Here is a 13,013-nt window from a genome sequence, read left to right on the forward strand (position 1 = left end):
CTTAGTTCTTCATTAAACTGAGCAATGACACTGCCCTCTAGTGCTTGATTTTTACTAGACACTTCATCATGATATTTGTGTGTGTATATATATGTATATGTATATTTGTATGTGTGTGTGTGTGTGTGTGTGTGTAATTTATTTGTTCTCTTTGTTTTTTTTCTCTTTACATCTGTCCCAAATTATTTTCTTTGTTTTTTTTTCTTGTCCTTCCTTCCTTCATTTTTGTTTTCTTTTCTTTCCTTTTTATCTATTTTTATTTTTAGTAATCTTCCTTCCTTCCTTCTCCTTTCCTTCCTTCTGTATTTATTCTTTTTGTCTTTTCTAGTTATTTTTCTGATATTTTTCTTTACTTCTGTTCTCTTTCTTTCATTCATTCATTTATCCTTTTTTCTTTCTTTTATCCATGCATTTATTAATTTATCTCTTTTATCTATATTAAATTTTTTTTTGGCAAATTGTTTGTTCTTTTTATTATTATCTTTATTTTAGTTCTCTTTTTATTTGTATTTGTTCTCTATTTTTTTATTTTATTTTTATTATAATGTATTTTCTTTTTTCTTTATTTTTCTTTTCTATTTTCATTCATTTTATTTTCTTATTTCTTTCTTTATTTATTTTCTGCGTTCTGCATGGGCAAGTAAAACTCTGGCTTTCTCCAGAAATTGTGTGTGAAGTGACATGTGGCCAAGTATGGTTACCCATACTAGGAATTAGTGCTCTGCATTTAACCCATCCTAAGTGCACACACACAGCAGTGAACACACACCTGGAGCAGTGGGCAGCCATTTATGCTGCGGTGCCCGGGGAGCAGTTGGGGGTTCGGTGCCTTGCTCAAGGGCACCTCAGTCGTGGTATTGAAGGTGGGAGAGAGCGCTGGTTATTCACTCCCCACACCTACAATTCCTGCCGGACCGGAGACTCGAACTCGCAACCTTTGGATTACCAGTCCGACTCTCTAACCATTAGGCCACGACTTCCTGCTGTAGAAAGGAAGTTGTAGAAATCTACTTTCTAGTGCTCTTTGACCCTTGATGTAACCCAGCAGAGCTTGTGGTGTGTAAACTTGACTTGAGCGTTGGACTCAGTAGCTTGCGGGTGCTGTGACTCACAGATGAAATATTTTGCTCTCTGTGATGCTGGCTCCGCCTCGCTGGGCCCTGAGAGCATGAGGCAGCGAGGCGCCATGTGTGCCGAGAGAGAGACCTGGCCCTGCTGTGAACTACTCACTGGAATCACCTCACTCGTCGGTCTCAGCCGCTCCACTTGTTTGAGCTTTCTGCTCGACCTCTCGGTGCCGAGCGCAACAGCTTTGAGTCATGGCTGTCAGAGTGAGCTGTGTTTGTGTGTTTTACATTTCTTCCTGAATTGGAAGGGCAAAATAAACAAACAGCGGGCGGAAAAAGGCACCGGAATTAATCTCCGTATCCTCTCATGTCCTTATCAACAGAAAGTTTGCGCGTGGTGTGGGTTTATGTGACATACAAAGCGAAAATGTGTGTATTTGTGGCCACAGCTTTTTGGATGGAGGCTTTAGAGTGTGGTGATGGAGGCTGTACCTATTGTATTTAGTGTGTGTGCATGTGAGGGTTTAATGAAAATAGTTTCTGGACCTCCAGAAATGACACAGATCTGTACGGGCTTAAACTTTTTAAGGATGCGACTGCGAGTCATAAGGATTCTAATCATTCTGATGCCATTAATTATTGTTTTTGTATGTTTTAAGTGTTTTTAAAAGAAGTCTCTTATGCTCACCATGGCTGTATTTATTTGATCAAGAATACAATAAAACTATAATATTGTGAAATATTTAAAATAACTGTTTTCTGTTTTAATATAGTTTCAAGTTTTTATTGCTGTGATAGCAAAGCTGAATTTTTAGCAGTCTCCACTCCAGTGTCACATGATTCTTCAGAAATTATTCTAATATGCTGATTTGCTGCTAAAGAAACATTTCATATTATTATCAATGTTGAAAACCGTTGTGCTACCTAATATTTTTTTTAGAAACTGTTTTTTTCAGGATAGAATAGAAAGTTTAAAACAACAATATTTATTTGAAAGAAAAGTATATATACTGTGTGTGTTCGTATAAACAATAATATTTTGGTAAGGCTACATTTTATCACACCTGTTATTACACCTTAAACAAATGCATGGTTGCAAGTTAAAAATTCAAATGTATTAGTTTAATTAAACCTTACAAACATTATTTTGATATGCTCTGTTGACATAATAATGTTGATCATTAATGTAATACATTAGCTCAATACGGTGTATAAAATACACTTGTGGAAGAAATTTTTAATTTAAAAGAAACTTTACATTTTTGCTTTCTAAGTTGCAGTAAGCGTTTTGTTTTGGTTTTGACAACTTTGAAAATTTGGCAGTGAATTTCTAGTTCCCACATGCTTTTTAGAGGACCGTATAGTGAGAATAAATGTTGACATTAGATATTTTTTATGTGTTTTTAGTAAGGGGAAATACATTTTATGTTCTAAGCTGTTATATTTAACAGCTTGTGGTTAGGTTGTGGGTGGCTCCATGAGAGTATACACTACATTGACCATATGAGCTATGCGCTAATGCCAGTGACAACTAATATTTTACTTGTTCATTAAATTTACATGCTAAATAAGTTACATTGACCATGTGCTATGCTAACTGCTAATTTCAATTCAAATAGATAAGATTACTTGCTTACAGAGCCACAACTCAATTGTTATAAATTAGTAACAACCTTTCTGGATAATCGACTTAATTTGTGTTTATTCTACAAATTAAGTTTCTCTAACTCAGTGTAGATTTTTGGTTGAACGTAATTTAACTAGAGGTTGTCATAACTCAAAAAGATTGATCCAAACTGTTGCATGAATTTTTTTTTGTTGACCCAAAAATTTTCACTTAAGTGAAATAAGTTTTCACTTATTATTGTGTGTTTCTGTGCCCCCAGCAGCGATAACTTTAAAATAGAATGTCCTCCATCTCATCTTTCATCAGATTCACTTCAGACTGCAACTTCACATATCTTGTTAAAATTTATTTTGCTATGGTGGCAGATTAAGTAGTGCTGCAGTGCCACCGTTGAATAGTGGTGCAGAAAACACTGTCAGAGTGTTTTAGTACAGAGTTCTGTCTACATTAGTGCAAGAATCCAAACGTTGAAAAACAATTAACAGAATCATTAACAATGTCCAGAAAACCCAGTATTTTTTGTAAATGAAGCAGAACAGGATTTCTAGATTCCCAACCCTACCTCAGTTTTGGAGATGGATGAATCGTTTGGTTTGTTCACTCTTAAAAATAAAGGTGCTTCACAATGCCATAGAATAACCTTTTTTTTTTGTCTAAATGGTTCCATAAAGAACCTCTAACATCTGCAGAACTTTTCTGTTTCACAAAAGGTTCTTTGTGGCGAAAGAAAGTTCTTCAGATTATAAAAAGGTAAGAAAGAGATGGTTCTTTAAAGAGCCTTTGACTGAATGGTTCTCTGTGGAACCAAAAATGGTTCTTCTATGACATCGCTGTGAAGAGCCTTTTAAGCACCTTTATTTTTAAGTGTTGAAAAGAGAGCTATTACTTTTTGGATATACAAAAAAAATAAATAAATCTGGCACATGATAAAACCATTAAAAAATCTCATAGATTTACAGAGAGTCATATCTAGAGACCAGAATATCATAGACATGTGAGGGTGGACTCTTTCGACTTGGACCAGAAAGCAACCGTCAACAACCACCCACCCACAACACCCTAGTTTTGCATGGAAAAGCATTACCATTTTGTACAGAAAATGTGTAAATCTGGTTTTTAGTGCTCTTTAAGCTCTAATTCGAACCCAACAAATTTAGTCTCATTTAAGCTTCCATAGTTTTATGATCAACAGACGAATGCAGACATTCGGTTACCGTTAACTGAACCAAACGCTTTTTGAAAATATAAGCGTGAGTAAAAATGGTTTTGGATTCTCCGCTCGACCTCCTCTTCTTTTCTTCCCCTCCACCTGGTAAGGCGATTCATTCATCAATAATTGATAATTGGTTAAGACAGGTGAAATGGAGAGGTAATTTGTTGAGTATAGGCAGGGTGCAGATGATTGGCTTTTTTCTCTCTCTTTCTCAGAACTACAAGCGGAGTTTACTGAGTTCAGCTCCTCTCTTCTTGACGGCTCTCAAGGACGCGGCAGGCTGCTCGTAGCCACAGGGCTGTTCCTCTCTCGCTTGTTCTCTATTTTTCGCGGCATCTTATCCCATTCACTCTCTTTGTTTCAGGCTCCATCTCTACCTCATCTCAGCAGGGGTTGTCGATACTCCACGCACAGCTGTAATAGAACGGTTATTGATTGTAAAGTGACCACCGTAGTTTCAGATTTCTTCATAACAAGATAAAACCGGATAGCTTGTGACAGGTAGAAAGCAATGGCATACATGTGTGCTGAATGTAGTAGCGGGTGAGGAAGAGGAGGGAATACTTATTGATTTCACACAATCGTGTGAAATCAATAACACAAAAGTCTTTATTTTTTTTCATTTGAAAATCCCTTGAATCATTTTGTTCTGCTGCCTTTCCTTCCATCTTCATGTTTCTCCATCTGTCTCTCTCTCTCTTTCGCTAATGAAACTCCAAATGAATTGGAGCACGCTCGCTGGTTTCTCTCCCTCCCTCCCGACTCTCTCCCACTTATCATTCTCCGCCGCACTCTGCCTCCATACAGCACATATATGTGGGGTTTGTCAAGAGAGACGTCTTCTTTCTCTGTACATCCCCAGTAATCTTTTTAAGAGAAGGGTGATAATGTGTTTGCGTAAACCCAATTAAGAAAAGGCGTCTGTGTCGTCTTGCTCTCTTTTGGTTGTTTGCAGTCATTTTCACGTTTGTACACAGTGTTTGATTAGTCTCTGCTTGAAGATGTGGTTTTAGGTTGGATGTATGGCCATCACAAACTTATCCGCACCTCACTTTGAACTTTTCAGTCCTGTGAAGATGGTGTGATTTCCTGATTTGGGTCTTTGTAGTGCTTGTGGAAATGATGTAGGTTTAACCCTGTGAAGCCAGACATATGAAATTAAATAATCAGAATATATGTATTTATTAAATTTATTTTATATATTATATATTTTATTTATTTTTAAGATTTTATACAAAAAAATAAACAAAATAATTGCATACATGGTTTTATTTAGTATCATATTAAATTCATAAGGCTTTTGTGGCCCATATAATATGATATAGTATGATTGATATATATGACAAAAACCGGTTGTGTACAACAGGTTTTTCAGCGAAGGTTTTATCATGTTGTTAATTTAGAGACCTTTGCATATCAAATCAGATACATTAGGCTCTATAGGATTAAATGCCCCAAGGTTTCACTTGTTTGTTGTAAGTTGCTGTGAATAGAAAAGGATAGGTAGGTACATGTATATTAATCAAAAGACACCACATTGAATTTGAATTAAGTGGATCAAAATGATGCTGTGAGGGATAGATTAGCGAACCACTGTCCTAGATCAGAACTCACAAATAACTCCATAAAACACTTTACATTTTTTTTCTTTTTGGAAAAAAGTCTATTGCTGTGATTACTAAGTGGATTTTAGTGTGTTGCTAGCTTGCTATGTATTTATATCTGCCATTAAATGCGATCAAGCGAGATGTGATTGTGATCCAAGAAAGCACCATTCCAGATGTAAAGGGGCCTAAGATATTTTGATCCCTAGATATGACTGATATGGTTCCTCCTTCAATGTAGTTTACATGGGTTTTTCTCCTCAACAAGCCTTGTGTTGTGGGGTTTCGTTCATGACTGTGACAAACAGTGCGGTGTGAGTTATGCACAGAAGTGCAATACTTGTAGTTAAGTTCTAATCTATGAACTTGAGTATGATCAATAGTAATTGTGATAGCCTTAGGGGTCGTTCTCACAGAAGGCATTGTTGTGTTTAAAATGGTAAGACGCAGGGCAAAGATATGAGGGAAAAAAAGGTCTCAAAGCACGTTTTTTAAAAGTTGAAAAACTTAAAAACTTTTAACTTGAGCACCACATTTTTAGAATACAAAAGACACAAGTGCAGTGGTCAAAAATTTATTTTTTTGCAATATAGCAATAAATATAGTGTTCTGTAGTGATCGACTGACATGGTTTTTTTTTAAAATTTTTTTACTACTAAAAGGTGAAGATATCATAGGTTCACATACTTATTTCTCTGAAAAAAAAAAAAAAAATCCTAACAGCCAGTTATTCTACTTTGAAATGTAAATGTGTGTTCAGTGTTGGAATGCCTGTTTTTGTTTCGGTCTGTGTGATTCCACCCACTGCCAATTTACCCAGTAATACACTAGTCAACATTTGAAGTGGATCAAAACCTTTCATCAAAGTTGTCCTAAAATCTAAAACCAAAATGTGTTCTTGTCTTAGGACAACTTTGATGAACTTTTTTGATCCACTTCAAATGTTGACTACTATATTTCGACACCCTGGGTTGCCAGTTGGTGAAAAACACAGCGATCACAAATTCTACCCGACCTAAAGAACCTTGGCATCCATCTAAAAAGCTCTATGACCAGAAGCACATTAAAACGTGGCTAAATCAAATCACTGTCATCTTCCGTTGTCAATTGTGCTCATTCCTGTTGCGTGTCCTCAATCTGGGAACCCACGTGTGGAAGCGGGAGAAACAGCTCTCTTCAGTATTTTGGATTTGAACCATAGTACTAATTTCAACCATTTGCTGTCAATATTACATACTGCACCTTTAAATAGTATGAAAGGTAAAAAATGGAGTAAATATTGTGCGAGTTCATTTTGAAACCTAAAAAACGATAATGTTCCAGTAGAAGGGAGTCAAGAGAACTTTGGCTTCGATGCCATTTATAATTTTTAATGTTATGGCCAGTAACCAATAAATGGCTAATATTAAAAACGCTTACTATTTTAATACTAAAAAACATTTTGGTTCCTATATAACTGTCAGAATGAGGCAATTAGCATCAGCATGCAGCATCACATATGTAATAATATTAATAAGGGTGGACAAATGAAGGTTGTTTATCTTTTCCCTTTGACTTTTAGGAGAAATAGAAGAGGAGATGGAGAACCCCGAAATGTTGGATCTCCCAGAGAAACAGAAGCATCAGCTGAGACACAGAGAGCTCTTCCTCTCCAGACAGCTGGAGTCTCTGCCCGCGACACACATCAGGTAACCTACAAAAAGCTTTGTCGATATTGAGGATACGCTTCATTCTGCGGTGTTCTCTCTAGCAGCCGACTGGCCTCGCTCTCATTAGCGTCTGCGTGAGTCACACATCTCATGCACATACCGGCTCCCTTCAGTCTTTTTCATGTTCTGGCCTAATGGAATCCCCAGCACAGGAGAGTATTAACCTCTCGTTCTTTCTCACTGCTCTCTCATCGCTACAAATTCAGCGGAGAGCAATTGAAGTTTGAGTCAATCTCGTTTTTGCTCAAGGGCTTGTATTTTTCGTCAAGTCATCTATACATGTGAATAGAACCATTTAATGAGGATCATGCCCACTTTTATTTTGGAAGTTGCTATGAAATCGATGTTCTCAGGAAAGCGGCCATTCAGCATAAGGCTGCCCTTTAAACCACCACATCCGCTCGTGTCCTACTTACAAACCTGAGGTGCTGGCCAGGTCACGTCTGACTCATGTAAATCTTCTTTTGAGTTGGTGGAGAAAGTCTGACTCAAGGGTGGAGTGAGCTTGACCTTTGTGGATGAACGGGTTCTTCACTGTTGTTTGGTGATGGAAGGTGGACGGCCAGCATCGACTCTCTCAGGGGTTGAAGCGATTCATCAAGTGATTCGAATTTTCCTTCTGTTTTACTCATTTGCAGTGACCCAAAAACATGCACAAGGATTATGTATGGAAACCTGTTTATTTAAAAATAGAGCTAATAGTCCTTAAACGTTATTAAAATGTAACTGGCATTAAACACAACAACAGAGTTAATTAATAAGTTCAAATTCAGGATTTGCTCAAATCTCACGTGAGGACTTTGGGTACACTGCCAAAAAACATTTCTTATTCAGCATTTTGCTTTGTTTTTGAGGAAAATATTGAATTATACTTAAAACAAGATACACTGAAAAAAAAATATCAGACGATATCAAGCCAGCTTGTTAGAAAAATAAACTTAATTCAAAAGGAAAAACAAGTTTTATTTATAAACGTAACTAAATTTTCTCTGCTTTCCCTTAGAACAAGACTTGACAGCTTCTGTCATTTTACTGATGATGTAAATTGATCTTGTTTTAAGGATATTTAGATATATTGAATAAGAAAAAGATGTTTGCAGTGTAACATTTTTAAAATGGTATTTTTGGCCCTTTTGCTACAATTGATATACTGGAAAGAGGTCAGGATGTACAATTTTCATATATACGCCAGCTTTAATGTCTTGTGTAACTTTGTTGGTTTGATGTTTTCTAGGTCTGTTTTAGCTCTGGGATCTGTCAGGAGTATTAATTCATGCAAACTTAATCAAATAAAGTACAAATAAAATTTTAAATGATTCACTTCTAAGAAATTCTAAGCATCGGTTCTTATATCTTGGGGACCAGGTTTGTTTTTTTATTTATACTTTTTATACATATTATGACCTTTGAGAGGTGTACTTTTAAAAAAGAAAACACCATTGTTTTGATTGAAGTTTTAACATTCTAAATTGTGTGATACATTTTTAAATGTAATGAAATAACAAATGACAGACTGTAAAAACAAACAGCAAATTCTGTCAGTACTGTGAGTAAACTATGTGAAGCAATTCAGATCTATTTAATGGCATATGTGATTCAGTCCACCACTAAAACATTTTTAAAATGCTATTTTTGGCCCTTTTGCTACAATTGATATACTGGAAAGAGGTCAGGATGTACAATTTTCATATATACGCCAGCTTTAATGTCTCGTGTAACTTTGTTGGTTTGATGTTTTCTAGGTCTGTTTTAGCTCTGGGATCTGTCAGGAGTATTAATTCATGCAAACTTAATCAAATAAAGTACAAATAAAATTTTAAATGATTCACTTCTAAGAAATTCTAAGCATCGGTTCTTATATCTTGGGGACCAGGTTTGTTTTTTTATTTATACTTTTTATACATATTATGACCTTTGAGAGGTGTACTTTTAAAAAAGAAAACACCATTGTTTTGATTGAAGTTTTAACATTCTAAATTGTGTGATACATTTTTAAATGTAATGAAATAACAAATGACAGACTGTAAAAACAAACAGCAAATTCTGTCAGTACTGTGAGTAAACTATGTGAAGCAATTCAGATCTATTTAATGGCATATGTGATTCAGTCCACCACTAAAACTGTGTGTTATGTTGTTTTTTAGGGGGAAATGCTGCGTTACACTTCTGAATGAGACTGAAGCCCTCAAATCCTATTTAGACAGAGAGGTGAGTGTCACAGCATGCCGAGGTGTTTCTACGCATGTGCAAATGCTTTTGTTTGCATGCATTTGCTTTTCACTCTCCGTATCTCCATTCACAGTATGTCTGCAAGAGGGACATGTTTATCTGACGTGTGTGTGTGAGTGTGTGCGCTTGCGTGTATGAGAGCTAGTTTGAGTCCCGATCCAAATGAATAATTCAGTGTGTTGACCCAGTATGTTCCTCCTCATATTTAGTAATGAGGAGACTGGAGACTCTACAAAGCGTCAAGCCGGTCCTCTAATATCTCAAACACTGGTCTTCGCCGGTTCATCTGTCTGTGTTTATATTAAAGGCCAGGAACATACTTTACACATAAGCTTGTTCACCGCATTACAAGCGTGCTGTACTTGATGTGCGTTCTTGTCTTTGATGCAACGATGCACAAAATTAAGCTTAGCAATTGTGTACTTTAATGCAGTATGTTTTTGGTCTTAATCAAGGTGTCTCTTGGTTTTGCAGGATGCCTTTTTCTACTCTCTGGTATACGACCCTCAGCAGAAGACTCTGCTGGCTGATAAAGGAGAGATCAGAGTGGGAAATAAGTACCAGGCTGACATCACTGACCTCCTGAAAGAGGGTAAGATGTCTCTTCGCCTTATTGAGTTAGACATGGTCAAAGCTCTGAGCTCTTCAGATGAGACACACCACATATTCACCAGCTGTTTTCTCATCTTGTATTTCTCTTCATCACTCATCATATTAACATTTAACAAAAATTTTAAACGGCACAACAAGTGTTTTCAACATTGAAAATAATACATAATGTTTCTTGAGTAGCAAATCATCATATTAAAATGATTTCTGAAGGATCATGTGACACTGAAAATTCAGCTTTGGCATCACAGAAATAAATTGTTTTGAAATATATGTAAGTAGAAACTCTTATTTTTTTTATTACAATATTACTTTATTTTAGTCAAATTGTTGAGCATAAGAGACGTCTTTTAAAAAAAAAAGCTTTAAAAGCTTGATTATTCAATATTTTTGATTGGTAATGTATATTTTATAGCAAACATTACTGGAATTCTTAATACAGACTAGTGTACTAGTGGTTTTTAAGGATTTGTTTTAAATGATAAAAAAAAACATTTCATGGGACACAGACATTTTCTTTTTTTAAATATACTGGTTGCTGATAACTGTTCAGTTACATTGAATAGGAACCGGAGCTTTCAACTTTACAAATTATTCAGACCATTGAGAAACCAAACTTGTTTTCCCAAAAGCATCATAAAAATAAGTAGATAATAGAAACCATTGCCACCCATTGCTTTGTAGAAAACACAACTCAGATCGGTTTAATTTGCTCGCAAATCATTTAGAGCAGTTTGTGTGAACTGAATCAACTGATCCACTGAAAAGATCCAACTCAAAGCAACAGTTTGAGCATGAATCACCACAATCAATTACAGATAGATAAAAATTGTTTCTTTCTTATGTTGAACATAAAAAGATATTTTGAAGAATGCTGGTAAATCAAACTGTTGATGGTCCCCACTGACTTAATAGTATTTCTTTCCTACTATGGAAGTTGATGGGGACCAGTATTTTCTTTTGTGTTTAACATAAGAAAGAAACTTATACAGGTTTGGAACGACATGAGAGTGAGAAAATTATGACACAATTTTCATTTTTGGTTGAACTATTCCTTTAATGATGGACAAAATCAAGTCCCGCCCTAGGTTTTGTTTTTTTCCTCATTCAAGAGGCTGCTTCACTCTGATATACTGTAGTACTGTATGTCACAATAGAGAAAAAAAGATGATCGCAAGACTTTAATGCCCAATGGGAATCATCTCAAAATGCCAGATAGAACCCAATTCATAGCTTTCAGTCACGTGACCGGCTTGATGACTTGGAGGGCAAAACATCCATAGAACTGTAGCAAAAGCCTGTTAATTTTCCATCTGTTTCACAGCCACAAATATTTAGATCACCTCTCAAAAGAATAAAACAAAGGTATGTGAACAAAATGCAAGTTTTGGCCATTTGCATTCCATATTAAGCACCCGCGGCAATATTTCAATCATTAAACAGTGCGACAAAACGTTGTAAAAACACTTAAAGTGCCTTAATCTATTTAAAGCAGTAATATTAAAAGATCAAATTCAGTAATCACCATATTAATGATGCATAGTTTACATAAGCAAGCAGATGAGGCCGGAATATGAACGCAATCCGCTAATGGTTCAATGTTTTCCTTATAATGGTTTTCTATGGGAAACCATTTAATGTGAAACTTTGCACATTGTGTTTATATTCTGGGTTCATCTGCATGCCTGTACAAAATATACATCATCAATAAGGTGTTTACTGAATTTCGCCTTTTAATATCTGCGTTTTACTACATTACTACTTAATGCAATCTGCGTAAAAATAACGGTCAGTCGGTCAGTGGAGCAAAGCTTGGTTTTGCCCTCCAGGTGGCATCTGCATGCCTGTACAAAATATACATCATCAATAAGGTGTTTACTGAATTTCGCCTTTTAATATCTGCGTTTTACTACATTACTACTTAATGCAATCTGCGTAAAAATAACTGGTGGTCAGTGGAGCAAAGCTTCGTTTTGCCCTCCAGGTGGGCGTTCCTATAAGGCTGTGACGTCACGTGAAAACTATCAATTAAACATCCTGGTCATTATATTGGTTGCCCAGTAATGCTGCTTATACTAATTGTAAGAACTAAATTAAGTTCACATTAGATGAAAGATGGCTTCAGGAAGAAAGTGAAACAAAAGTCTCATTTCAAAGCAGTGTCCTGTAGTGAATGTGATCTGTGGGTGTTGGTTTGTCAGGAGAGGATGATGGTCGGGAGCTGGAAAAGCTGGAGGAGAAAGTGTGGGATCCCAGCAACCCCCTCAACGAGAAACAGATCGACCAGTTCCTCGTCGTGGCTCGGTAAGATTCTGCAGCGTGAACAAATTTGCTGTTTTTTAGTGAACAGAACATTGCGTTTTAAAGACAATAAACAACAAAAACCTCAGCTGTGAAATTCTGAAGATGCCTCTCAAATAATATCTTTTTTTTTTTAGCCACTCTATACCCTGTTATTTCAAACGGCATATTTTGCTCGCTCTCACTCTCTCATTTTTTTCCCTCTCTTTCTCAAACTTCCCCAACGCCCCTCCCCTGCAGGTCTGTGGGTACGTTTGCGCGGGCTCTAGACTGCAGCAGTTCAGTTCGGCAGCCCAGTCTGCACATGAGCGCTGCGGCAGCCTCCAGAGACATCACACTGGTACGGCACATCTCACATTCTCACACTCGCACACGCCACACGCTGCTGGAAGACTTCACACTTTAGTTAAGCTCAGCAGGTTCATACTAATTAATGGCAGACATTTACAGAAAAAAAAAACCAACTCAACTTTTTGGATAAGAACGATATGAAACATTATATCGTTGATAAATTCTTTAGCTATATTGCCCAGCCCTATACAAACACATGCATTCATATATTTAAGAAAAATATGTTATGTGTATATATTAAATATATTTATATATAATATAAAATATAAGAATATAAATGTATATACATGTAAATATTTTCAA

The 13,013-nt window shown here is 36.2% G+C and overlaps 1 protein-coding gene across 3 annotated transcripts in view; it reads left to right on the forward strand.

Moving 5' to 3' along the window:
* Positions 1-13,013, forward strand: part of LOC107679789 (metastasis-associated protein MTA1-like) — a 59,624-nt gene that overhangs the window by 33,205 nt on the left and 13,406 nt on the right. The window contains exons 4-8 of one of the 3 annotated variants that reach the window (XM_016475451.1): positions 7,073-7,199; positions 9,365-9,428; positions 9,924-10,041; positions 12,260-12,362; positions 12,600-12,699. In XM_016475451.1, the coding sequence (XP_016330937.1) occupies positions 7,073-7,199; positions 9,365-9,428; positions 9,924-10,041; positions 12,260-12,362; positions 12,600-12,699 (512 nt within the window). The remainder of the gene's footprint in view (positions 1-7,072; positions 7,200-9,364; positions 9,429-9,923; positions 10,042-12,259; positions 12,363-12,599; positions 12,700-13,013) is intronic. The other 2 variants (XM_016475452.1, XM_016475450.1) reach the window with 2 other exon arrangements.

The sequence above is a fragment of the Sinocyclocheilus anshuiensis genome, unplaced genomic scaffold (genome assembly GCF_001515605.1).
Source record: "Sinocyclocheilus anshuiensis isolate Anshui unplaced genomic scaffold, SAMN03320099.WGS_v1.1 scaffold676, whole genome shotgun sequence".
In the NCBI taxonomy this organism is placed as follows: Eukaryota; Metazoa; Chordata; class Actinopteri; order Cypriniformes; family Cyprinidae; genus Sinocyclocheilus; species Sinocyclocheilus anshuiensis.